This window comes from Rhineura floridana, chromosome 10 (genome assembly GCF_030035675.1).
Source record: "Rhineura floridana isolate rRhiFlo1 chromosome 10, rRhiFlo1.hap2, whole genome shotgun sequence".
Taxonomy (NCBI): Eukaryota; Metazoa; Chordata; class Lepidosauria; order Squamata; family Rhineuridae; genus Rhineura; species Rhineura floridana.
Window position 1 is genome coordinate 51895771 of NC_084489.1, and position 26006 is coordinate 51921776.

Below are 26006 nucleotides of genomic sequence, written 5' to 3' on the forward strand. Positions count from 1 at the left end.
TTATCCATGCTATGGTAACCTCTAGATTGGACTACTGTAATGCACTCTACGTGGGGCTACCTATGAAGACGGTTCGGAAACTTCAGCTAGTGCAAAATGCTGCGGCCAGAGTTCTCACTGGGACAAAGAAATTTGACCATATAACACCTGTCCTGGCGCAGCTGCACTGGCTACCGATATGTTTCCAGGCCAGATTCAAAGTGTTGGTTCTTACCTATAAAGCCCTAAACGGCATCGGACCGCAATACCTGATGGAGCGCCTCTCTCGCTATGTACCTACCCGTTCACTACGCTCAACGTCGAAGGCCCTTCTCCGGGTCCCAACCCATAAAGAGGCCCGGAGATCAACAACTAGATCTAGGGCCTTCTCGGTGGTGGCCCCCGAACTATGGAATGCCCTCCCAGACGAGATACGCCTGGCACCTTCTCTGTTATCTTTTCGGCGCCAGGTAAAAACTTACCTTTTCGCCCAGGCTTTTTAAATTTTGTAAATTTTTAAATATTTTAATTTAACATTCTAAACTTAATATGATCTTAATTTAAATCTCAATGGCAATTTTATTAATGTTTTATAATTGTACTATATATATATATATATTCCACACTTGCTCATATTTTAATTGTGATTTTATTTGTTGTACACCGCCCTGAGAGCTTTCTGCTATAGGGCGGTCTAGAAATGTAATTAAATAAATAAAAAATAAAATAGCCTTTGCTACCAGGAGCATATCCTATCAAAATAGTCTGTTCTGTTCTAGCATCTAGCTTCTGCCTCCTTTGTTTTGCTATGTAGGCAAAAGCAATTCTTCCAAACACTCTGATATGTGCTAGGTTTGGAATTTTGCCATGCCACAACTGGAATGGGGTGTGTGTGGTGCCCTTGGTTGGCAATCTGTTCTGGATATACGTTGCAGCCACGATCGCATCACCCCACAGCCTTTTGGGTAGATCAGCATCAGCAAGCATGCATTTTGTCATTTCCAGAAGAGATCTAAGTCTCCTTTCAGAAATCCCATTCTGCTCTGGAGTATGACTGACAGTCTTCCTGTGTAAAATGCCTTGTTCCTCCAGGAAACTTTGTGTTTGGTGCAATATAAACTCACCACTGTTGTCACTTTGTAGAGTTTTCGGCTTCCTTTCAAATTTTGTGGACACCATGGAGATGTATTTCTTCACCATCTCATGCATTTGACTCTTGTTCTTCAATAAGTAAGTCACACAGTACCTTGAAAAATCATCCACAAAAATTAGAACATATCTATTCTTCCCAAGTGAGGGTACATTTAATGGTCCACGGAGGTCACTGTGTATGAGATCTAGCACCTTGGTGCTTCTCTTTTCAGTCCTTGGTGGAAATGAGGGCCTAACATCCTTTTTCTCAATGCAGTTTACCCACCTGCTTGCTTTATCATGGTTCTGTTGGTTTACCTTGATACCTGTGGCAAGGCTTTTGTAGCTGTAGGATCGCCTTTGGATCGCGATGTCCCAGTTGTCTGTGCCAAAGTTCTAGGCTGGTTTCACCCTTGTCCACCATGGCTGTGTTTGCTTGTTTAGCTGTAAGACTTAGTTCATAAACACCACCATTTTCATAAGCTAGTGCAAGCAATGTATCATCTTTGGTCACTGTACACTTTCCATCCTGGAAATGTATTGCAAATCCTTTCTTATCTAAAGGTGAGACGCTAAGCATATTGCAGTTCAATTCAGGGACAAATAAAACATGATCTGCTACATTTGCTATGGTTTGATCCGGTATCTTGCACCTTAGAGCAATGAATCCAGATCCATTAATATTCATATATTGACCATTGGCAGTCTGGATTCTTCCTTTAGTATCACTATTTATTTCATCAAATAAATCTTCATTATAACAACTGTGGTTTGTGCATCCACTGTCTAAAATCCAATTGTTTGATTTTTGCTTATAATTACTTGCCACAAAACCTTTATGTATTAAAAGGAAATTTCTTCCTTTGGATCCCTCTCTCTGAGGTTCCTGCTTATCCTTAGACGAAGCATGCTGCCTTTGTTCTCTTTGTTTAAAATTTGGAGAGCCACCATTGGCTGTTGAACATTTGGGTGAGTCACAGTCCCTAGCCAGGTGACCACGCCTCCCACATGAAAAACAGCATTGTGATTGGCTCTTGGGAGGGGCTTTTCCCTTCCCTTTATCTCTGCTAGCCATGTAATTTGATCCATTATCATTTGAGTCTCTTTGAATCACACATTCCTCTCTTAGTTTTGCAAGGGCTTGTTCAAACTGAATCTCAGGATTGTGGTTTAAGAGAGAAATAAAAGGATCAAATTTCTTTCCAAGAGATCCCATTAGAAAACCCAATTTCTGTTGATGATTAAAATCAAGTCCAGCCAATTTCAATTTGTTGAAAATAAGTAACAAGGACGTGATATGTTTTTCACAATTTTCCTTTGTCTGTAGCTTTAAGTTCATTATCTCTTTAATCAACATGGTTTGGCATCTAAAGCTTTGAAATCCAAACGCTATTTGAAGCTTATCCAGCATCTCCGAAGCACTTTTACATTCATTTATATAAACAAGCTGATCATCCCTCAGAGCCTCAAATATTATAGCCTTAGCAAGATTATCTTTGTCTTCCCAAACGCTTGCTTCTTGATCATTCCCTTCTGGTTTAGGATTTTCAATACAGCACAGAATTTTCTCCGCTGCTAGGATAATTCTGATTCTACTTTTCCACTGGTCAAAGTTAACAGCAGATAGTTCAGGCATTCTTCTTGAAAAAACTCTGTTGCTTTGCTGATACATTCTTCCTGGTCTTGAGAAGAGCTTTTGTTATGCTAAACAACTCAAGGAAGTAACAGCAGCAAAAAATAGTCTCTTTTAAAACTAGTGGCTGATATAGAGCAGGGGAAAACATACGCAAAAAAATACTTAAAATAAAACTCGAAAAATCTGGTTTAATTCTCAACTATTTCTGGGCAACATAACCTGTTCGGTATTATAAAAATACCAGAGAGAAATAGGAACTAATTTGGTTGGTCCTATTTCTTAGCAGAGATATAAAAACACAAGCAGCAGAGTGAGAATGTAACCAGCCCCACCTTTCTCTATATAAATAGCAGACACAACCTTCTTAGTAAAAGATAAAACATTTACTCACGACCTCCTCATATGTTAGAAACATAGGCTGTAGCTTAGATGAAAGAAAATAGAAGTCTCAGTCCATTTTTGGTGTTTGGTATTGATGCTCTCAGCAGAGAGCATCATTTGCCATGCGGCCTCTCTCAGTGGTGGATTGATCAGCAATGGAGAATATGCAAGAAATCCCCCAGGACAAAAGAGGAGGAAACCAGGTAACTAACCCCACCCACTAGGAAGTTACATCATGGTAAAACAGGTACATGGGATATTCCCCATCCCTTAAAGTGAACATGCAACATTTGCCTATTCCAACACAGACTAGGGTCTGTCCCAGCTCTGGGACCTTCTACAGGAGAAGGAGGTGCTCTACCTCTGACCTATGGTCCTTTAAGCTTATCTGTGCAGGGAACCATTGGAGAATCAGAGGAAGGACAGGTTATATGTGTATATGTAAATAAACTGCACTCCTATAAATAAAAGGTTACAGATGAGGCACCTTATTTTTCAAGTTTGTTGCAGCAATCAAAGTTTCCCTTTGTGCAGTACTGTAACATTTACACAAACTCACAAGTGTTGTGGGTTGGACTATGCCAGGTCAAACGGATGCTACGTACACCTCCGATCAGCACTGTTGTGCAAGAATTGTTTGTTTGCTTGCTTGCTTCTATGCCATCTTCCATAGTAATCTCAAGTTGGTTACAACCTTGAAAGACAATCCAATAAACCAAATTGAAAACCAATGTAAAACAGTAAATAGAAATTAAAATACAAACGTCAGTGTCCTTATTCAGACAAGCCCAAAGGCTAGACCACACTTTGCGTGGCGAGGATGTTGGCTGCATTACTGTAAAATGGACATGGACCAGGGAGCCCTTATTGGCTGTGGTTGTGTAGTGCCTGCCCACTGCAGGTTTCTGCTTCTTGCTTTATTGTGCATGCCCACCCAACCTTAATGTGTGTGCAACCAACCACTTTGCCACATTAAGGGGTCTTAAGCAAATGAAAGCCAGTTCCGTTTGTTATTTTCTTCCCATCAACGATGGCCTTTTGAAACCTGCGTTGAGGTCTTTCATCATGTTGATATAGGAAATCTGGATACGGTGTGGTTTTTATTTTGGTCAGGTATTGTAAGCCAAAGGTTGAACTTCATAAAGCCTTAAACTAGCAGTCATGAGAAATGTTTGAGACTTTCAACAAACGGGTGGCATTTTTACATTGCTAACAGAAAAGCAGGAGTAGCCGATGCCACAGAGCTGCTGCTGTGGCACTATTGCTTAACTGGAGGGAGCAGGGCTAGACTGCAGCAAAGTTGGAGCTGCACAAGCACATCAGCAGAGCCTACCTGCAATCTCACTGATGTGCATGCACAGCCTGTACCTCACTCTTGCTGTCCCCTTCCCCACCCCCTGCCCTCCAGGTAAGGGGCAGAAAATTACAGCCACAGTCTATCCTGGACAAGTGTGGTTAAGCTGGTTGCGTTCTGTGATCTTAAGCATGCTTAACTCTGTATTATATAGGCTGTCCCCTATGTTTTTCTTTGTGTTCTTTTCAAGAAAAGGGAAATAAGCAAGAGAGTTGATCATGACCCTGTCTTATTTATTGTTTATTTATTTTTATTATTTATTAAATTTATATCCCGCCTTATGGCCAAAAGGCCCTCAAGGCGGCTTACAAAAACATGAATATAACACATCATAAAGCATAAATACAATAATGCAATTCTCAAAATTAAATAACATTATTAAAAGAAAAGAAAAAACATTTAAATGTGTCACAATAAGAGAACCAAACACTTTATAAAAAGGCCTAGATAAAAATCTTCAATTTCCCAGCAAATAAGTAGCATTTTTATTTTTAACATATAAATATACACAGTATATAAGTAGCCAAACAATAATAATAAACAACAAACTAATGAGAACATCTCAATAAATATACAATTAAACAATCCCCACACACTTCACAACAGTGTTTAACAAAAATATGCTATAGTCCAAATAACAGCAAAAATGAATCTCCAAAATTAAATCTTGACCCCCAAAACAACTAACCCCAGTAGTCTATAGACATCCCAAGCAGCAGGTTCACGCACACCCTTCCAGGCCAGGTGGAAATTAGCCAGAAATGCAGGGAGCAGGTCTTGCAGAAACTCACATAGGTAGATGGTCTCTGGCTCCTTCAGCAGTTGCTGCTTTTGTAGCTGGAGAGAGACAGGGCCCCACCCTTCCAGGCCAGGTGGAAATTAGCCAGAAATGCAGGGAGCAGGTCTTGCAGAAACTCACACAGGTAGATGGTGGTCTTGCTGTGGTCCTGTCCATAAAACAGCTTTTTTATGGTCTTCTGTTTTTTGTTTGTTTTTTTCCTGTCCTAGGGAGCCAAGGCATGTTTTCTTCGCGACATCCCCTTCTCTGCCATTTACTTCCCCTGTTACGCACACACAAAATCGGCTTTTGCAAGTGAAGATGGGCAGGTGGGCCCTGGATCTTTGCTTCTAGCTGGAGCAATAGCTGGTAAGCAATGTTTTTGTTGTAACATTATAGAGCCTTTGGCCTCTGTAGATCTTGAATCGATAGGGCACTTGAATAGTTTAAGCTATCTCCAGTTGGGTCAGGAACAGGAACATGGACTTTATCCAGCAGTGGAATCTCCATGGGTGTGGACTGGCCCATAGTTTTGAGAAATCAACATCGTGAACAAAGATGTGAATATTTAGAACTAGCACAGGGATAATTGACTAGGTGCCCTCCAGATATTCTTTGACTCCTAATCCCATCAGGCCAAATCAGCATGACCAATGGATAGAGATGATGGGAGCTGGGGTCCAGCAACATCTCGAGGCCACCACATTGACTACCCCTAGATTCTGTGCTAACTGGCAGAGGCTCTCCAGAGTCTGAGGCAGAGGACTATCCCATCAGCTGCCACCAGTTTCCTTCTAAGTGAAGATGCTAGGATTTGAATCTGGGACTGTTTGCTTGCATTGCAAAGAGAGATAGCAAAACTATCATGCCTACCTCTGCACTAGCATAACCAGATTACATGACCTGAGGTTTGTGTGCAGAGACCCCAAATGCTTTCTTCTCCTAGTACTCCCAATTTCCTTGCACACATATCCATAAAGGACAGTATCCTCCTATATATACCATGACTGAACTCTGATACATCAGGGAACATAGCTGTGATAGAGGTTTCTGGAATTTTGTTACAACTATTTCCTCTCCAAATAATAATGAAGAAAAAAGTTGGGATATATAAAATTGGTTGGCAGCCTGTTTAAGCCAAATGAAAGGAGGTATGTGATCTCGCATAATGCATAATACGACCTAAGGAACTCTTTGTCACATAATGATGTAGCAGTAAATGCACATTAATGTTTTTTTAGAAGCTAGAGGTGAATACGTGAAGGAATAGGTCTGTGAAATGGCAGTAATCAAAAACGTATGTTCCATGTTCAAAAATATTACAATCCTGGCTACTAGATGCTGGTGGTTAGTGGCCTGGCTAGATACTGGATTGTGTCCTAGTGAGCTGTTGCGTTTGCTGGAGTCCTGGTGTCGTACGCTACAGGCAGTCATCCCCTGTTAGCTGGGAACACACAGTTAGCCAAGCATTGCACCACTCTACATCTAGAACATCTTCGATTTTCAGTCTCTTTTATCTCGGTCTATGAGAAGATAGATTGGAATGTTGAAATGGTAACATATAGAGCTCTTTTACCAAGGCAGTTGGGCGGGGGCGTTGAATGGCTATGAAAGGTGTTGATGTAAAAGAGGCTCATAAAAATATTCTTATTTTTGCTGTCTCCCTGATCAGGCATTTGAATGTCATTTTAAGATAGATTCCAACTGCATGTCAAGAATCTATGTGTGCTTCCAACAGGGGGAGACCAAGCCACTGCGGTAAAAAGAAAAAAAAGAAGCCATCAACCAACATTATAAACTTCATTGACTGTTGGAAGGGGAGGGAGGGGAAATCTCTCTTTTAAAAGAAAGATGTTATATATAAAATAAAAACATAGCTATCCAGTGTGCCTCAAATCAGCATATGTTTAAAGCAGCATATTTGAAATCCTGCATATAAATCTATCTAAAAGGTGAAGCCCTGTTATTATGATAGATAATAGAAATGCAATGGCTCTGGGGAAGCCAGGCCTCTTCTGCATGGAATGAAAAGGCAAATAGCAAATGCTTCTTTTCTGTCCTTCTGCGAAGCAGCTCAAGGGGCCCTGTGTAGAGTCACAGTTCAGAATGCTGCACTCTCGCACGCTAGCCTAGAAAAAGCAGGCATTGAGCATTTTGCCTTCTGTCTTCCAAGTGGGAGAGTACTGAAGCTAACTGATCCTGTTTCTGAAGCCGCAGGCATTGACCTCTGCATTCAGCTCTTTCAGCTTTGGGCTCTGCTACAAGAAATCTGTACCAAATACTCCAGACAGAGTTCTACATGGTCTCTCTCACACCTTTTTCTTCTTTTTTCCCTTGGCATATTTTTGCACTCAACATGTATGGTTTAAAAAGGCAGGATGTAATATCTGGATGTTCTTTGCAGCCAAAAAGGTTTACGACTGATGCCTAGATTATCCACTTCTGCTATTGGTAACAAAAGTGATTCAAGATATTATTGCACTCCTGGCTCTTCCATTTGCCTGCACAGACTTGTGTCTTGTCACTTAGTTTGGAGGATTACAACCTAGTGGTCTGCAGGGCTGGTCAGTAAATAAACTGTTGAGGCAGCTAGTATTTTAAATAGGCTGACTTTCTGCAGATGGCTGTTCTGTATTTCGCACTTCTCTGTGATGATTTCCCAAATGCTCACATTAGGAATATTCACAGCATTGTTTCATTTTGTTAATTGGGAGCGGCCAGGCTTCAAGAATGTAAGCTTGGATGCATTAATTTTTTGTACATGAAAAAAAAGTCCATTCACTGATGACTAAGCAGTCAAGTATATTCAAATTATTTATTCAAACCACACTTGGAATACTGTGTACAGTTCTGGTCGCCGCACCTCAAACAGGACGTTGTAGAGCTGGAAAAGGTGCAGGAAGGAGCTGCTGAAATGATCATGGGGCTGGAACAACTCCCCTATGAGAAAAGATTTACAATATTTAGTACTGTGTAGTTTTGAAAAAAAAGTGAGTATAGAGGGGATGGGGGTATGTAAAATTATATACGGCCTGGAGAAAGTGGAGAGTGAGACATTTTTCTTCCTCCTGATAATACTAGAACTTGGAATCAATGCAGCTAAGCCGAATGGTGGAAAATTCAGGACATAGTGCCTTGTTAAATTATGGAAGTTGCTACCACAAGATGTGGTTACTGACAGCCACCAACTTGGATGGTTTTAAATGGTGATTAGACAAATTCATGTGGGATACAGTTGTCAGTATCTCTTTCCCATATCAGGAAGCAGTATTCTCTGCATACCATTTGCCTTGGGGTCACTCTCAGAAGAGTGCCATTGTCCTCATCTCCTGCTTTTGAGCTTCCCATAGGCATCTGGTTGGCCATGGGTAGAACAGATTACTAGATTAGATTACCCTTAGCTCTGATCCTGCAGGACTCTTTGTATGTCCTTCAATTCTTCCTTCAGGCTAAGGCCTACAATCTATTTTAAAATGGGTCATAGCAAAATACACCATACTGCAGTACTCCAAATACTGTGGAATAACTTCTTCACCTGGGAAAATACCTTTCGATTGGGTACATTTCCTTGTTTAGATTTTCTTTCCCCAACAGTAAGCTGTGGAAGATGTTACCCATATTATCTGTACCAATGCTCTGGGCACAATTTTTAATTTTCTGATTAAAATAAGGCCCTATGTCTCCCATCATGAGATTAACAAGGGGTACCCTCTTAATGTATATCTCTGGTGTAATATATACTCTTGGCAGCCAACTCCTTTGGGAGGTTGTCTGCTGTCTGCATACAGCTAACCCAGCACTGATAGCAGGCACCATTCTACAATGGGTGGTTTTTTATTTATTTATGACTTGTAAAGTCTCATATTCTGTAATATAGCTAATTAACTCTGTGATACAGGGATAGACATAAAATCCACAAGAAATGCAGTTGTTAAAAACTGCTCGGTTTGTAAATCTTTACATAAGGAAAACAATTTCATGCTGATTTTAAAAAATATACAGGTTGTAAAGAATAACCAGAAGAATATGGATTTAAAGCTGGGTTAATTGTAACCCAACATAATGGAACAAAACAGTTTTTGAGCTCTGTCCTATCTAGGCTTGAAACCCAAGCCAGTATGTTAAGCCAAGTCGTTTCTTAGATTTTCTAATTTTTCTTTCTCTGCCCATTGTTAAGTGATTGCAGACTGCGATAACTATCTCTTTGAAGTTCAGCCACAGAAGTAGCCTCTCTTTATCAGTATTTGCCAGTATAGGGTTAGAAAATGCAAAGTAATGTGGATTTTATCCTGTTTTTTTATTAACTATATTTCCATTTGAGGTCATCTTTCATTAGGTGATTACTGTTCTGGGCAGTGACTCGAGTCTCTTATTGTGCAGTATAGAACTGGGGTTGGGGGGTTAGGAATGAGCAGCAGATACTTACAAAAGCAAGGATGACATTATTGGGCTAAAAGTAATATAAGGAAAAATGCTACAAAATTGACACATACTACTCAGGCTGTGCAGTCTTTGGGAAGAGCGTATTACAAAAAGGAGTGGCCTGTTTGATCCTCATCCAGAGGGCACCTGGATATCCCAAAGAATCTTGGAATGCCCCTCTGAGTCAGGGGGAAAAGTTACTTGCCATGAATCCCTAAACTCCATGCCTCATGGAGGGCATCCCACCCATTTCTACTGCCCAGGGAGCCTGCACATGTGAAGGGTTCTCCCAGCACTCTACTTGTGGGGTTTTCTACACCCTCTCTTACGGCAATGATGGCATATAGCCCTAGCGGCTTTCCTTCCGTCAAAGTTTTCTCTTCTAGGTGCCTCTTTGGCAAATGTGTAAAACAGATTGAGAGCCTGCTCTTCCACTTTGGGCATGGTGAGAGGCCCCTCACGACTCAAAATGCCCTCCATGAGTCATGGAGAATAAGAATACAGAGTTATTAATTTCTCTTTTGAAGATTTGATCATATTCTCTAGCAATGGCGGAAGAAGTGTCTTAGGTTGTATTATTATTATTATTATTATTATTATTATTATTATTATTATTCCACTCTTCTTGCCAAAAGAGTTTTTACTCCCCAGTACAATGCCTGCTTCATAACCTATGTCAGTTGGGGTATTTAACTCAATGGAGGGTGCCCAGACTTTTGCAATTAAAAGATATTCTGAAAAATCCTGGGTTATAATTTTAGAATTCTTGCAGATAGTTGTCCTATAAAAATGTGAATAATGTGGAAACTATTTGGGAATTGTACCGCAAAGCTCAGGGCTAGTTCACACTTGCTGATGTCCCCAAGGGGAGTGCCTTGGAAGCAAACAGGGCTTCTAGCTGGTTGGCAGCCAGACCACACTCACATGGAGGCATTGTTTCTGTGAATTACCACCTCCATAGGGGGACTGTCTACATGGCTGCTGTGTTTGCAAGTTTTTAGCTAATCTAAAGAGTGATAGTCCAGCTTCCATGCCTCATAAGCAGAGGTGGAATGGATCACTTGTGGACTATCTAAAGGGAAACACTGATCATGTTAAGGCGAGACTTCATCTGCCAAATTTTCAAATATGAAAGTTTGCACAGTGTGTTTTTTTTACTTTATTTCTTTTTTTAAGGGTTTTGGGAGAGGAGGACCAGTTCCTATTTTAGTGATAAACACATACTTTTACATCTCTTTCAAAGCAGTCTACTAAAAAAGTGAGATTATGTTCTGGAGCCAGACCACATTGGTTTGGACAAAAACTGTTACAGAATTATTAAGTTTTAGAGGGAAGAAGAAGAAAAAGAAAAGGCAAAGGAGATTTATGCATCTTCATCTGACCAAGCTGGTTTGGAACTGATGCAAAATGGAAAAGTAATAAAATCAGAAGAGACACTGTTTTTGAATACAGTCTCGCTTTATTTTTGTCCTTTACTCCCATTTTTTCTTTAAATCTAAATATGGATTATTTCATTAGACTAGTTTGAAAAATTGTTAGTTTGAGTCCTAAAACCATCCAAGATGCCTCTTTTGATTTGGGTCGTCCTGCTGGAGAGAGACTGTGTTTGAGGATTGTGGCCCTTTCACTGCTGATAATTCAATATTTGTTGCTTTCCGTAGTTTATTTGCCAGCGTAAATCTTCCAATAAGAGTTTGCTGAAGATATTAGACACTGAAAAAATGTGCATATGCCTAAAGGAAAACATGAACATTATTGAGTTGGGGTTTGAGATTTTTATTTTATTTTTATTTTGGCGGGTTGCTCACCTGCCTGCCTGTTTTGAGTTTAGCAAGACTTTTCAGAGGATGTAGCCCCGAAGTAGAGAAAGTGGAGATTTCCAGTCCTCTGCGCAGAAGGGCAAATGCCAGAAACCACAGAGGAACTGACTTCTACCACCCAAAAGTGAACTTAGGCACTCTGCCAGCTTGAGACATTTTATTGAACACTTCTGTTTGCCTCCCAACTTAAAAAGAAAATAAAGCCAAGCTGTCCGTCTCTCCAGTTTGCCCCTCTCTCCCCTTCACAGGCTTTTTTTCCCACCTGGCTGAGGCAAAAATCCATGCTCCTCAGCTGATCTACATGTCCCCAGAGAGAGACAGAGAGGTCCCCTCCAGGCATTTCTTGAGCATTCATCCCAATTTGCTTGCACAAAGCTTTCACAGAGGTTAGATTGTACCTGGTCTTTGTTGTGCAAGTATGCCAGGAGATTCTATGACAATGTGTATTTATCCTGATTTGCTTGCGGAGTGTTTATATGTCTACCCATTAATCATTCGTTCACCCTAGACATTCAGCGCACTTCCCTGTTATTTTACAAACCACAAGAAATCTGTTACTTTTTAAAATGGGATTTGTTGCTCTAGAGCAACAGAGCACTTTTAATTCACTTTAATTGCAGAAACCTAAATTTCCCAGTATGTGTTTGAATCCCTCCTGCATATAATTGCTGTTTGGAGGCACCCAAAGAAAGGACAAAACTGAGAACCTGTGTTGTAGCTGTTAGAGTATTGGACTAGGACCTGGGAGACCAAAGTTCAAATCTCCACTCGTCCACTTGGTGACCTTGCGCCAGTCACTGTCTCTCAGCCTCACTTACCTCACAGGGTTGTTATGAGGATAAAATCTGGAGGGTGAGAACCGTGTTTGTCTTCCACTTTGAGCTCATTGGAGAAAATAATAATAAAACTTAAGCACAGTTCTCCTGGAGTTGTACCACTTTAGAATGCAGGGGAAAGACAGTGTTTGAGTACTCCCTTAAGTCAAATGAAAACAATATACCTTGCACGTGAAAACTGGAGCATCAGGAAGAAGATCGAGCTGGAACCATCTTCTGAACATGCTAGCTTTCCATAGACAAGGAGCTTATGAGATACAGAAACATTCACCACCAAACTACTTTGTATAATGCTACAATCTGAGAAAGGATCATCTCTGTCCTTCTTTCAGAAGATGCTAGGGATGTGCTGGAAATCTGCCCAGTTTGGATTTCGTACTGAGTTTTCCATTAATTCGCTTATTCTCAATCACTGAGGATCAGATTTTAATGTAGCTAATTTCAACAGCTATTTTTGAAAGTGGACTTTAAAAAAGCACAAGTCTGCCTCTAAAACATAGATTCTAAGAATGATAATTTATTGATATTTCCTTTAAAAATGTTGATATCTCCTTCAAAGTATTGATATTTTTAAATGAAATATCAATCTTTCCTTCAAAATATTGATACTTTCTTTAAAATATCAATATTAATATCAAAATATTGATATTTCCTTCAAAATGTTGATATTTCCTTTAAAAATATTGATATGAATATCAATATTAACCTGGGAGACCAGGGTTCGAATCCCCATACAGCCATGAAGCTCATTGGGTGACCTTGGGCCAGTCCCTGCCTCTCAGCCTCCGAGGAAGGCAATGGTAAACCCCCTCTGAATGCTGCTTACCATGAAAACTCTATTCATAGGGTCGCCATAAGTCGGGATCAACTTGAAGGCAGTCCATTTCCATTTCTAAAAGTAGTGGCTAGCAGATAAAGAATGAACTTGAATTGATGCCAGCCTGTTACGTTGATGAAATGCTTTCAAACTGGCACTGGCCACTGGATCCCATCCCTAGAGCACGCACACAGACCTTCACATTTTCTGATATTCGGGATCGAAATGGCTGCCCACTACTACCTTCCTTCCCGAACTTCCCCCAGACTTCAGCACTCTTCAGAAGCACTTCACGACTACCTTTAATTGGGCTGGGTTTGTGTGGCTGTCATTGCATACTTATGTAAACATTGTTACCTGCCATGATGGCTGTGCTCTTGACTCCATAGAAGCAGTATGCTTCTGAAAATCAATTGCTGGAAGCCGCAGAAGGAAAGAGTGCTCTTGCACTCAGGTCCTGCTCTCGGGCTTCCCATGGGCATCTGGTTGGTCACTGTGAGAACAGGATGCTGGAGTAGATGGGACACTGGCCTGATCTAGCAGGTTCTTATGTTTTCTGAGGCAAGTTGGATAAAAAATGTTAATAAGTATCTAAGTGTAAAAGTAACATGCAAACTGACCATTTCCTAGCGAGGGCAACAAGCTGATTTCTTCCCTCTCCCTATCTGAAGGAATGCCTGCAGCTTCTTTAGTGACCCCTGCAGATGTGATCAAGACAAGGTTACAGGTGGCAGCCCGTGCAGGACAAACAACGTACAGCGGTGTCATTGACTGTTTTGGGAAGATCCTACGAGAGGAAGGTCCGAGGGCATTTTGGAAAGGAGCTGCAGGTAACTTTTCAAAACACTTCTTTTGACAAGAAAGGGTACGTGTAAGCCTAATGCATGTGAAGCACAATAATGTGTCCCATGGTGTTTTCAACTTCACAGAAGATAAGGCTGTCAGTGGCTGCTAGCCTTGATGGCTGTGCTCTGCCTCCACGGTCAGAGGCAGTATGATCCTGAAAGCCAGTTGCCAGAAGCCGCACGAGGGGAGAGTGCTCTTGTGCTCAGGTCCTGCTTGTGGGCTTCCCAGAGGCATCTGGTTGGCCATTGTGGGAACAGGATGCTGGAGTAGGTGGGCCATTGGCCTGATCCAGCAGGCTCTTTTTATGTCATTTTCCCTTTCAGCTCGTGTGTTTCGCTCCTCTCCTCAGTTTGGGGTAACCCTGGTGACTTACGAGCTTCTGCAGAGATGGTTCTATGTTGACTTTGGAGGAGTGTAAGTATGTTGGGTTGGCCAGGTTGGTATTAAAGAGCTCTTGATGCTCTCCATGAATTTAAGGTCACTAAGCTTCAGAACAGATATATATTTTTATGTCACTTCCAGATGCGTACATAAGGGCAAAGAAGAAGGGGGGAAACAAGTCGTTAAATAGCAAAGGGAAGTTCTGTGGAAAGAGTACAGTAATGAAGAAGATATCACACTACTAATATTGCAAAATTCGTTATGGGATTAACAAGGCTCTGGTCACTAGTGTAATTTTTAAGACTTACATTACTGATTTTTCATAAGATGACATGAAAAACCAGTGATGTAAGCTTTCCATGTCTAGACTCTACATACAAGAGGGGTAACACAATGAACTACAGACTGGGTGAGTTTCCAAGTAGTTTAAATGTACTTCTACTAGGCTTCTTTATTGGCACCTTCTGGGGATAACAGGACTTGGTTTTCCTACAGGGATGCAAAACATGTGCCCCCACCTGCCCCAGATATTGTTGGACTTCAGCTTCCATATGCCTAGCCAGCATGACCAATAGCCAGGAATGATGGGAGTCGTAGTCCAACAACATCTGAAGGGCCACAGGTTCCCCATCAGCAGACTAAAGTTGAAAAAATAACAGCTTGAAATCTAAAAAGCATGGTTGCATAAGGAATGGGGAGAGTCAGGTCACTGGTTGTCTACACCGATTGGCAGCAGTTCACCAGGGTTCAGAGTGGGGGCATTCCCAGCACTACCTGGATATGCCAGGGGTTGAACTGGGACCTTCTGTATGCAAGGCAGATGTTCACTACTGAGCTATAGCCATTCCCTAATCCAGGGAAGAAAACTAGATACCAGCAATTCCACAATGTTCACTGATGACACCAATTAATGACCAGGAGGAATGGCTGCTGATGGAAGGAGTTCTGGGAGAGATGAAGCCAAATAGCATTTGGTCCCAGCCAAGCAAATGGAGGGAGCTTGTTTTCTGTGGAATTGGCTCTGATTTTCAAATAAATTTAGGGTAAAAGGCTGCACAATCACAGTTACATTTAGCCCTAATGTTTGCTTTTAAATATTGCAGGAAACCGGCAGGATCGGAACCCATTCTGAAAACAAGAATCACCCTACCTGCACCGAACCCTGACCATGTTGGGGGCTACAAGCTGGCCGTTGCCACGTTTGCAGGGATTGAAAATAAATTTGGACTTTACTTACCTCGGTTTAGGTCCTCACCACCTACCTCACAGGCAGCATCTGTTTGACCCTAAGGCAGTGGCATCCTTTTACCAAGCATTGAGGAAAGAGCCATGTGTCTGATCAGTCTTAATGTTTCATTCTTTTAGCTTCTTGATCTCAACCCAGCATCATCTACTCTGCAAGTCTTTCCCACCCATGCCTCTCCCCCACTTTTAAGTGTAAATCATTGGTCTTTGTGCTTCCTCAGATCACTGTGAAATTTTGCTAGAGTAGTCTTATTGGTTTGGGTCCACAAATGTATTTTTAATTTTACTTGCACATACCTGGGATTGTGAATGTAGTTGGGCTGGTTGGGTAAAGGCATTCATCCACAATTCATTTTTTCCACCTTGGGGAGGGTATTGTGGTGGCCATACCAGGAGGTGTGGGGCTATTAAAATATGATCAGCTAGCATTCAAATAAGGGCTGTTCTGCCAGCGTGGCTGCATGTTGGATATTCAACAGAAATCATGGAGCTCAATGCCGAGTGGTTTAGATTGTGTGTGTAAGAAGTGTTACACATTCACTTTGCATCTGTACCATAGGATTCAGAAGATGTAAGTACGAGGAGTACCTGACGCTGCCAAGTGTGACTACATTTTACATATGTACAACACGCACAAGTTGCATTCCTGGATTGTATTAAGAGGCTTTTTGTGGGGGAACATGTTTTTCTAACTTAAACCACACCGACAAATGTTTAGCCATTATATTCTGTCCCTGGTGTCAGAATGCTGGGGGCGGGGAGGAACGGGGAGACAAATGTAGTTTTCCATAGTTTCTGCACTTTATGGAAGAACATCTTATTACATGAACTGAAATTTCAGTACCACGAGGCATGAGCCATCCAGAGGTGTAGCTGTACATTCTTCGTCCTTTTCAGTGCTATTTTGCTAGGGGCTCCTGCGCAACGTGAATGGTGGAGGCTGTGCCCAAGGGGGCTGGATCCAGCCCTGCTGTTATTTGGATTCTTGTTTAGTGTTAATGCACTTAGAGTAACCTGCTGCTTGTTGAAATAAATGCAATAGAAAAATCCATGCACTGTATCAATGGTATCTGCCTTAACTGCCAGCTTGTAATTGGAAAATATTTGTGTGAAAATTCTTACAATTTTGTTGAATTAAAAAGGAGATTTTTTAAAATAACAATAACCAAAATAAATATTTTGCCTTTTTTGGGGGCGCCTTGCAGAGCTTAGTAGGATCAATAGAGACTGAGAAAATCCTTTGCCAGAACCAACATTATAGAATGGCCTACTCAGTGTTCTGTGCATGGAAACGCGTCCAGGCAACTCTGCATATAGCTCTGTATGCATGCATGCACCCTTCCAGCATGTGTAGGACATGGGCTAGGTGGAGAGAGTCCATTTGGAACAACACACATTGGAAGGGAGCACAGGAAGCTGTATTATACTGACTCATACCATTGGTCCATCTAGCTCAGTATTGTCTATACTGATTGGCAGTGGCTCGCCAGGGTTTCAGACAAGAAATCTTCCTCTGCCCTACCTGGAGATGCCAGGGATTGAACCTGAGACCTTCTGCATGCGGAATGGATGCTTTACCACTGAGCTATGGCCCTTCTCCAAAGGACATGGCATGCGAGATGCACTTTCAGACTCAGTAGAGGGTTTATGCTGCAATCGTATACTCACTTTCCTGGGAGTGAGCTCTGCATGCATAAGATTGCACTGTCAGTTATACTGCCTTTTCTTTTTATTTATAGTGTTTCTAGATGAAATGTTAATTGAGATTATAATCCCAAGGAATAGTATTTGTTTGGTTTTTTTCCTCCCTAATAAAAATTGGGTTTTGTAACTCTGTTTTGGTTGCTTTGGCAACTGCTGTGAGGTTTCTCTCTCCCCCCGTTGAAATTGTGAACATGAGCAAAGTTTAAATGATGTGCTCACGTGGAAAGAGAATATCAAACTCTTATCCCCACAATCAGTCTTAGTTTCAAATACACAGGTACTCTATCATCCCCTAATCTTTTTCCAGGAGAGTCCTTTAGTGCTCTGCAGCTCAGCAAGAGCATCTGCTTTGTATCTCCAGGCAGGGCTCAGGATGACCTGTCTGAAATCCTGGAGAGCTGCTGCCAGTCAGTGTGGACAGTACTGAACTGGATGGACCAATCATCTGATTTGGTAGATGATGGCTTCCTATGTAACCTTACTGAAATACCTTTTAAATTGTACCTTTTTTTAGTGCTGCTTTTGCAACAATATTCAGCAATTCCCATTTTTTTCTTAGTTTACAAAATAAACCAGGGTGATTCTGAGCATGGAGAAAACACTGGTTTTGAGATGCCAGTTTGCTTAATCCACTATGGCAAGATCCAGAGTAAAGAAAAGTCACTGAGATCTCAACACTTGCTTGCTTTTAACAAATATTTTAATGTGCTTGGAAAGGAGTTGCACTGCAAGCCATCTGTGACTGAAGCCACATTGGCTGTTCTCCCATGCCTTATGGCGACCCTATGAATCAGTGATCTCCAACTGCATGTTGTGAACCATCCTGTTCAGATCTGGTAAGTTCAGGTCTGTGGCTTCCTTGATGGAATCAATCCATCTCTTGTTTGGCCTTCCTCTTTTTCTTCTGTTTTTCCCAGCATTATTGTCTTTTCTAGTGAATCATGTCTTCTCATTATGTGTCCAAAGTATGAGAACCTCCGTTTCATCATTTTAGCTTCTAGTGATAGCTCTGGTTTAATTTGTTCTAACACCCAATTATTGGTCTTTTTCGCAGTCCATGGTATATGCAAAGCTCTCTTCCATCACCACATTTCAAATGAGTTGATTTTTCTCTTATCTGCTTTTTTCACTGTCCAACTGTCACATCCATACCTAGAGATCGGGAATACCATGGTCTGAATGATCCTGACTTTGGTGTTCAGTGATACATCTTTGCATTTGAGGACCTTTTCTAGTTCTCTCACAGCTGCCCTCCCCAGTCCTAGCCTTCTGATTTCTTGATTAATTTAAAAGCGTAAGCCCCACTTTTATAAAATGGATGTAAAATAAAATAAAGATATTGCCTTGGATTTTTTAAAACCACAACAGGATCAAAATGTCTGTGAATTACGACCTCAAGGCATATAATCTGAGTAGTGCAATTTTTATTGATTTAATAGAACTGATTGTTTAAAGTTCTATGGCTTAATTAAACAAGGAGAGCCCCAATCAGCTACGCTTTTGCTATTTGAAGTAGAGTTGCAGTCTTTGAATTGGCTGGGTGCATCTCCCATGAGGAAACTTTGAGGTCCCAGGGTGGTAGCAGCTTTGGGATGAACTCTGATTGGGAGGGATGCCTGGAGGAGGAAGCGGAGCATAACTCTTGGATGCTCCTTCTAGCCCTAGTGGGAGACCCACGCAGCCACCCACTCTCCTTCACAGTCCTCTTCCTACGCCCCACATGCATACTACACTTCCACCAGTAAGGGTGGAAGTATTGAGCCCGAGGGGGCTCAGGAGAGTGATCCCCTCCCACTGCCACACCTCCATCAAGAAACAAAGAGATTATCCCAGAGGCCCCTGCCACATGGCAGCATTTTTGGGAGCAGTCTCCATTTTCCTGGAAGAAATGGAGCAAGGGCCTCTTACATTTGTTTGTGCCATCTGCATTGGGAGGGGTCTCTTGCCACATCCTCATCTCAGCTTTGAGAGGCCAGGGGGGGAGCAGTGGAGCAAGGGGACCTGTTTGTTACACACCTCATCCTTCGTTTGTTCACCCAGAAGCTGGGAGAATTAACAGATCTGCTAAACCCCCATATGCCTACTAAACTCAAGCGAATAAAACTCTCTGCTGTAGTTCTTAATAGGTGAAGGGGGAGCAGTTGTGTCTAAGTGGCTACTACTGGGAACGGGATGCAAGCCCCAGTTTGGGTGTTAAGATCAGCAGAAGGGGTGCCCTTTGTAGATCTGCCATCCTCAGAGGTGCAAGCAATAGTCTGGGAGAGGACATTCCACGGCAATCCCTAAGCTGTGGCTGCCCTTCCCCACAGAGGTATATCTAGCAACATCATTGTTCAGCTTCTGCCATACGGCAAAGAAGCATCTCTTTACCCTGCCCTTTGAAAGGTATGGTTGTTTGTTTAACCTACATTGTGCTGCTTTTGTTCAGAAAGGTTTAACTTGTTTTTAGTTGTAAGATTATATTGTTGTAACCCATCTTGGGACTTCATGGCAAAATCTTATAAATACATATAATAGAAGAACAATAAACCCTCCAACCTTTGGGTCCCCAGATGTTGCTGCACTACAGCTCCCATCAGCCCTAGCCAGCATGGCCAATGGTCAGGAATTATGGGAACTGTAGTCCCGCAACATATGGGGATCCAAAGGTTAGGAAAGGCTTGCCTATGTGATGGCTTACCAGGAATGTGCAACATACTAACGCATTCTGCTCCTGCGCTCCTGCCCCTCTTTTCCTATATCGCACCAGGAGGAAACAAGCCAGAATGTTTATGTGCAAAGCAGCATTTGCGGTTTCTAGGGATGGAAGCAACTGTCCATTTCGGTTCTCTTGAGTTTCTCATTTTTCCAATTTTAACTTCAGTTCTCCACATGGGTTGGCAAAAGGTGGCTTATGGTTTACATATGAACTGGAACAGGAACAAAGAGGGGGAAAGCATCAAGTGATAGTTGGGGGGGGGAGAGTCAAGAAAAATTTACTTCAGCAAACAAATCATCTTCACAGCACCAGAGCTTGCCTTTTTTTTTAACTATTACAAATAAACTGGGCCTAAAAACTTAAGAACTGTGTGCTGTGATCCTGAAGATGGTTCTTAAGTTATTTATCAGCTGGGCCCATCTACAAACTATAGCTCTCATTTTCTTTATTTTACACTTCAGCTTTTTATGGGAGGTGGTACTTTTCTGCCTTCCACAAAGACCTGCTACTTAAATTACATTTTTATTCATATATAAATTTACTCAGTTAAAATCTGAGGGACAGCACTATATAAAGTTTTTGTTTTACACCTCACTCTAAGTATATAGTTCTAGGCACCTAGCATTAATTTGAAACAATCTTTGGATGCTTCCTATTTTATAATCCTACATACAATTCTGCATAGACATATGCTTCTCATAGGTATCTGACTGGCTGCTGTGAGAACAGGCTACTGAACTAGCTGGGCCTTTGGCTCATCCACAAGGCTCTTCTTACAAAGAAGTGGGCTGACATGCAGAATATGTCCATTTAGACAGCCTTGCTGGACCTCATACTGGTATTGTAGTTCTAGTGTTCTGGCTGAGAACTTGAGCTGAATGTTGGGCAGTCTCCCCATCCCGTCCCTGTTCACACCTCAACTTTGCCACAAACTTAGCAAGATACTAGCCTTAAGCAAAACGCTACTGTCTTAACCTGAGTCTCCCAACCATAATATAGGTTTAATACCAGCGTATCTTCTGAGGCTGTGCTAAGGACTGCAGCACTATTGATGGGAGCAACCGTATCACTAACTACACCGACATTTCAGGGCAGAGTTTCTTGACTATGTTACCAAGTACTTCTTCCACAAGATGATCCCTGGATGTATTTAGACAGACAAACGCAGCCCACTTGCATTCAGCTCGTCAATTCTGATTAGGCTCTGCACTGGGGAAAATAAGCAGTGTAAAAGCACTTCTTCAAAAAAAATGGAAGCATCGTTATGTTAGTTGAAACATTTAACTGTGCTGCTTATGCTAAAGAACCTATTTTAAATCTAATGATTATACATAATAAATTACTGACTGGTTTAGAAATAAGCAAATCTCAAGATACTTTCATTATGGAACTCTCTGGGGAAGTTAAACACAGCAAATAACCCAGAAACAGCACTTGAACAAATTGTGTTTTTTAACCACTCTCGGTGTATACTTTAAATTGTATTCCTATTTGCTGCCTGAAAGGCAGCGTTGCAACTTTGCTGGGAAGATGGGGATAGCAGATCCAACAGCTGTATTTTGGCACAAGGACAAAATTGATGGTGCCAATTGGCAGATGAATATATCCGAAAGTATACAGACAAAAAAAAATTGTGATTGTGAACAGTAGGACCAAAGTGTGCAGTTTTATTTTTTTTCCTTTGGCTGTCTCTGCAGAGCCTCATACCTGGGCCAAGTCCTCTGATCAGTTTGAGTAGGTTAGGATGAAAGACACCGATGTGTCTCCTGATTTGGAGCTTAACCTGTATCCAAACACAACCCTCAACTTTAAACACTGTTAATCAACGCATGCTCTCTGCTGTCCCACTCCTACTTGGCATCATTTAACTGTGGAATAGAGGGGCATGGATGGTTGATTCTCTGATACAGGGATGGGGAACTTGCGGCCCTCCAGATGTTGCTGGACTCCCAGCTCCCATCATCCCTGACCATTGCCCATGCTGTCTGGGACTAATGGAAGCTGGAGGAGTCTCATCCCTGCTCTAAAGTCCTCCCAATGGGCCATCCCAATGGTTGCAACTGTACAGAGGAAGTAATGTCAGCTGCATTCACAGACTTGGCAGTAATTTGAGTGGGCATGGTAGGTAAGAACAAGATTGGCCCATGTGCTCACATTAATTGCCACTAGAAAACAGCATCTGCCTGTGTGGCTGCACACGGTCAGCGTTTCAATTTCCATGTGGGTCTTGGAGCACCTGTCCACAGAAATCTCACCAATAAGATCCATTTATTTTTCTTACAAATGCAAATCAGAGCAAGTAATATTGATTGCCACTATTCTAAAAACTGTTTAGCTAATCGATTTATTACTGTCCTAGAAGTCACAATTCTCTGATTGGCAAGTAATTGAAATAATTTTAACAAAAAAATTAACCCATGTAGCTACAGAATAGCGTTGACACATTCCTCTGGCAATACCGGTGTCAAATTCTGGAACTGCACTCCAGATTGTTACTGGTAACCTGTAACAAGTGTCTAGGACCGACTGTACAGGAAATACTGTTAAAATACCTAGAAATAATAAGCACTTTTAAAAACTTCCATTTATTCAACCAATCCTTTTACAGATTTCATATTAGTAGGAAGTGACATCCAGTAATAGTTGTTTGGAACTCAACCCTGGCAGGCTTAAGGAGACAACACAGTTTGCTCATTAGGCACATGCTTTAGGATAGTTTATTTTAATGCCTTCAAATAAATATGTTCCATGCAGCACACTGCAATAAATAAGGAGCAGCAAATGTTCATATAGTACATCCATTCATAATGTAAGTCACCATGTGAAACACCACATCTAAAAGTCTTTGGCCCAGTCCCATGTTGTGAAGCACACCACATCTGTACCCAATCATATCTGACTTCATATGGATTTAATAGGACTGTGCCAGAAATGCTCGTGAGCCCAAGTTTATCCAGAGGTTTCTAGCTAGTTACTGCAGCTACTAAAGGAGTTAACAGGCAACAACTGAACCCACTTGGGTTTGATCTGTCCTTTCATTCGCAAACTTCTTAAAAAGAAATATGAAGCATGAAAATGTTCTGGATATTTTCAGGCTGCTTGAAGCACAGTGTGATTAATAGGAAGGAATCAGAATTCTGAGTAATGCTGGTGGTAACATTGGCATTGAAAGCCACAGCAATACTGACTTTGACACTGAACATGACTGTAATCAATGGAGGGCCGGTGGGGACAAAAGGAAGAATACATCACTCTCTCCCCCCCCCCTCTAGGCAGATATTTCCATGGTTCCTTCTTCTTCACTGTCTGTCCTGTTGGCCCGGATTTCCACCAGCGTCCGGGCAAATCGGGTCCACTCATCACTGTGTGGTATGGCAAGCTGCAACAATTAAATGGACAACAACATGAAGGAATTAAGATTACTGACAAAGAGAGCTCTTAAGCTACACTGGTTCAACAGGAGTTTATGCAGCAACCCCCATCAAGGAATGCTGTAGCCTACAATTAAATTTTTAAAAAATCAATAGTGGGGTATTTTCACACCCACTTGAACAGTTTCATATTTGAGAGCAGTGGTGGCTTACCTCTGGCCCTCCAGTTGTTACTGGACAACAACTACAAGCATCTTGCCCATTGGCCCTGCTGGCTAGGGCTAGTAAGAGGTGTAGTTCAGCAGCTTCTGGAGGGCCACAGGTTAGTCACTCCTATTTTAGGGTGATATCATTACTACTACTACTACCACCATCATCACCATCATTTTAAGGTAAAAATGTTTTAGTGCAATGGAGATGGAGGAATGGATTTAACACATTTAATTATGTTAAGGATTTAAATTGCACCATTCTTCCAAACTGAAAGCCTTTCCTAGTTAGGCCACGTGAAATAGGCCTAAGGCAAGTATATTTAGACTTTTCAATGTTAAGAATTTATTTGTAGAATTTATAAACCACCTTCCACCATAATCTGGTCCCTTTTGCCTCAAATTGAGTGTGTGCTCTTTAAATTTATGCATCGTGATAATGACTGTGTATTGGGCTGGCCTAACTGCCCAGTCCCTGAGTCCCAGAACTCTTGTTACCAGAGAGTGTTGGCTTGGAATGAAAGGGCCCACTGCAGTACGAGACCAGGACTAAGTCAGAGACAGGGAACATATGGCCTTCCAGATGTTGTTGGATTCTAACTTCCATCACCCCAGGCCATTAAGCCATGCTGGCTGAGGCTGATAGGAATTGGAGTCTAACAAGATCTGAAGGGCCACAGGAACTCCATCTCTGCTATAAATCAAGGTAAGAATATTGCTATAGTGGCAGCAGGACACATCACAGTGATACAACATTGCAGTTAAGAGGTAGCACTAGGATGGGTTACATATGTTAAAAACATATACCCCATGTTATATAAAATCTTTATGTAGCTCCTAGGGTGGATCTCAGATTTGGAGTGGGGGTGGATTCTTAGCTTGCCTTGCCTCTATCAAACAAGCTGCAGCTAAAGAAGAGGATATCATAAAAATGCTAAGCATCTCTGGAGCAAGCAAATATTACGCAACTGATGAGAGCACCCTCCCCCAGTAAAAAGTCAAAATGGCTTGCCAAAATTGTTCATTTCTAAAAAAATTACTCTTATGAAGACAGGACAAAAGTACGCTCCAAGTGGGATAGGTTTTTCAAATGGGAAAGATATGATGCTGGTTTAGTGATACCATAGGACAATCGCCCAGAGTCCATTCTAGCCGAATCTAGCCTGGCAATTGATGAGAGATAATGCAAAACAAGATTGAAACAATAATCAGACTGCTTCCTTTATGTACATTTTCATAGACTCCGACCTTAGAAACTGAAAACATGAATTTAAATTAACCATGCACATTTTTATAGCTCCGTAAAGTCTGTAATCTCTCTCAGGATGGTTGTAGGAGAAAGTAATTGTTTAAAGACATTATGTAGCATAGATGTCTGGAAAGGAACTATTTCAAGACAGGAAGCAGCAAGGCTCACACCGGGTGTTCTGGGTGTGTGTTCCATCTGTGCTAGCGTGTCATAAAACCATACTATTCTTTTAACATCTCTACATTGGCTGTATTACAAGATTTTGAGTAATGCCTTAGTTGGCATCTAGTCCAAAGTCACAGTCACTCCAATCCAATGACCTACAGTTGCTCCAATACACACACTGTCTAACTGAAGGATGCTTTCCCATTCTGTTCAATGGAGGGGGCCAGTCTGGATGCACATTTTTGTTGCCTGTTCTCCATGTGAGAACAAGGAGGTGACCATGGGTATGGGCGTATGCGCGTGAGAGAGAGATGGAACAGCCACACCAGCAAGAAATGACTGGGCTAGGGCGATCCAGCTTCCAAAAGATCCAGAAGCTTCAGCCAGCGCAGAATGCTCTGGCTAGAATGGTGATGGAAACAGACTACTGCCAACACATGATCCCAGTGTTAAAACACCTGCACTGGCTTCCCATCTTCTGTCAGGCCAGATTCAAGGTTCTTGTACTAGTGTACAAAGCCCTGAACCACTTAGGTCCATTATACTTTAAGGACTGCCTTACCCTATCTGTCCAAAGCTGATCGCTGAGATCTTCTGGGGTAGCACTATCCATAGGTTTCCCATGTACCAGAAGCACGACTCTTGTCAACAAGGAGTCTCACTTTCCGTGTAGCGGAACTCCCTCCCAGTAGAAATTAGACAGGCCTTGTGCCTGTTAAGTTTCACACACCAGGTTAAAACTATTTTTTTATTCCATGAGGTTTTTGCACCATGAAAGCTGCTCTGCTGGTTTAATTTCTGAGGTTTATTTTATGTTTTAAATGTTGTACATTGTATGTTTTTTTTTACTTTGTAAGCTGCTTTGGGAGCCAAAGCAGGGGTATCGTTTTTAAACAATAAATCAAGACAAGCAGCCAACTTCAAACTTGTATCCACTGTCATCGGAGTTTTATTCTCAAACTCATTGTCAACTTTTCCACTGTC

The 26006-nt window shown here is 41.7% G+C and overlaps 2 protein-coding genes across 19 annotated transcripts in view; one reads left to right on the top strand and one right to left on the bottom strand.

Moving 5' to 3' along the window:
* The window catches only part of SLC25A13 (solute carrier family 25 member 13), a 155656-nt gene extending 138867 nt beyond the window's left edge, over positions 1–16789 (top strand). For all 7 annotated transcript variants that reach the window (XM_061587746.1, XM_061587750.1, XM_061587751.1 and 4 more), the window contains 4 exons: positions 5490–5628; positions 13826–13984; positions 14324–14414; positions 15485–16789. In XM_061587746.1, the coding sequence (XP_061443730.1) occupies positions 5490–5628; positions 13826–13984; positions 14324–14414; positions 15485–15665 (570 nt within the window). In that variant the 3' untranslated portion in view covers positions 15666–16789. The remainder of the gene's footprint in view (positions 1–5489; positions 5629–13825; positions 13985–14323; positions 14415–15484) is intronic.
* Positions 16790–22654: 5865 nt separating this feature from the next.
* The window catches only part of DYNC1I1 (dynein cytoplasmic 1 intermediate chain 1), a 366417-nt gene continuing 363065 nt past the window's right edge, over positions 22655–26006 (bottom strand). For all 12 annotated transcript variants that reach the window (XM_061586645.1, XM_061586643.1, XM_061586641.1 and 9 more), the window contains one exon: positions 22655–23407. In XM_061586645.1, coding sequence (XP_061442629.1) covers positions 23297–23407 — 111 coding nt within the window. In that variant the 3' untranslated portion in view covers positions 22655–23296. The remainder of the gene's footprint in view (positions 23408–26006) is intronic.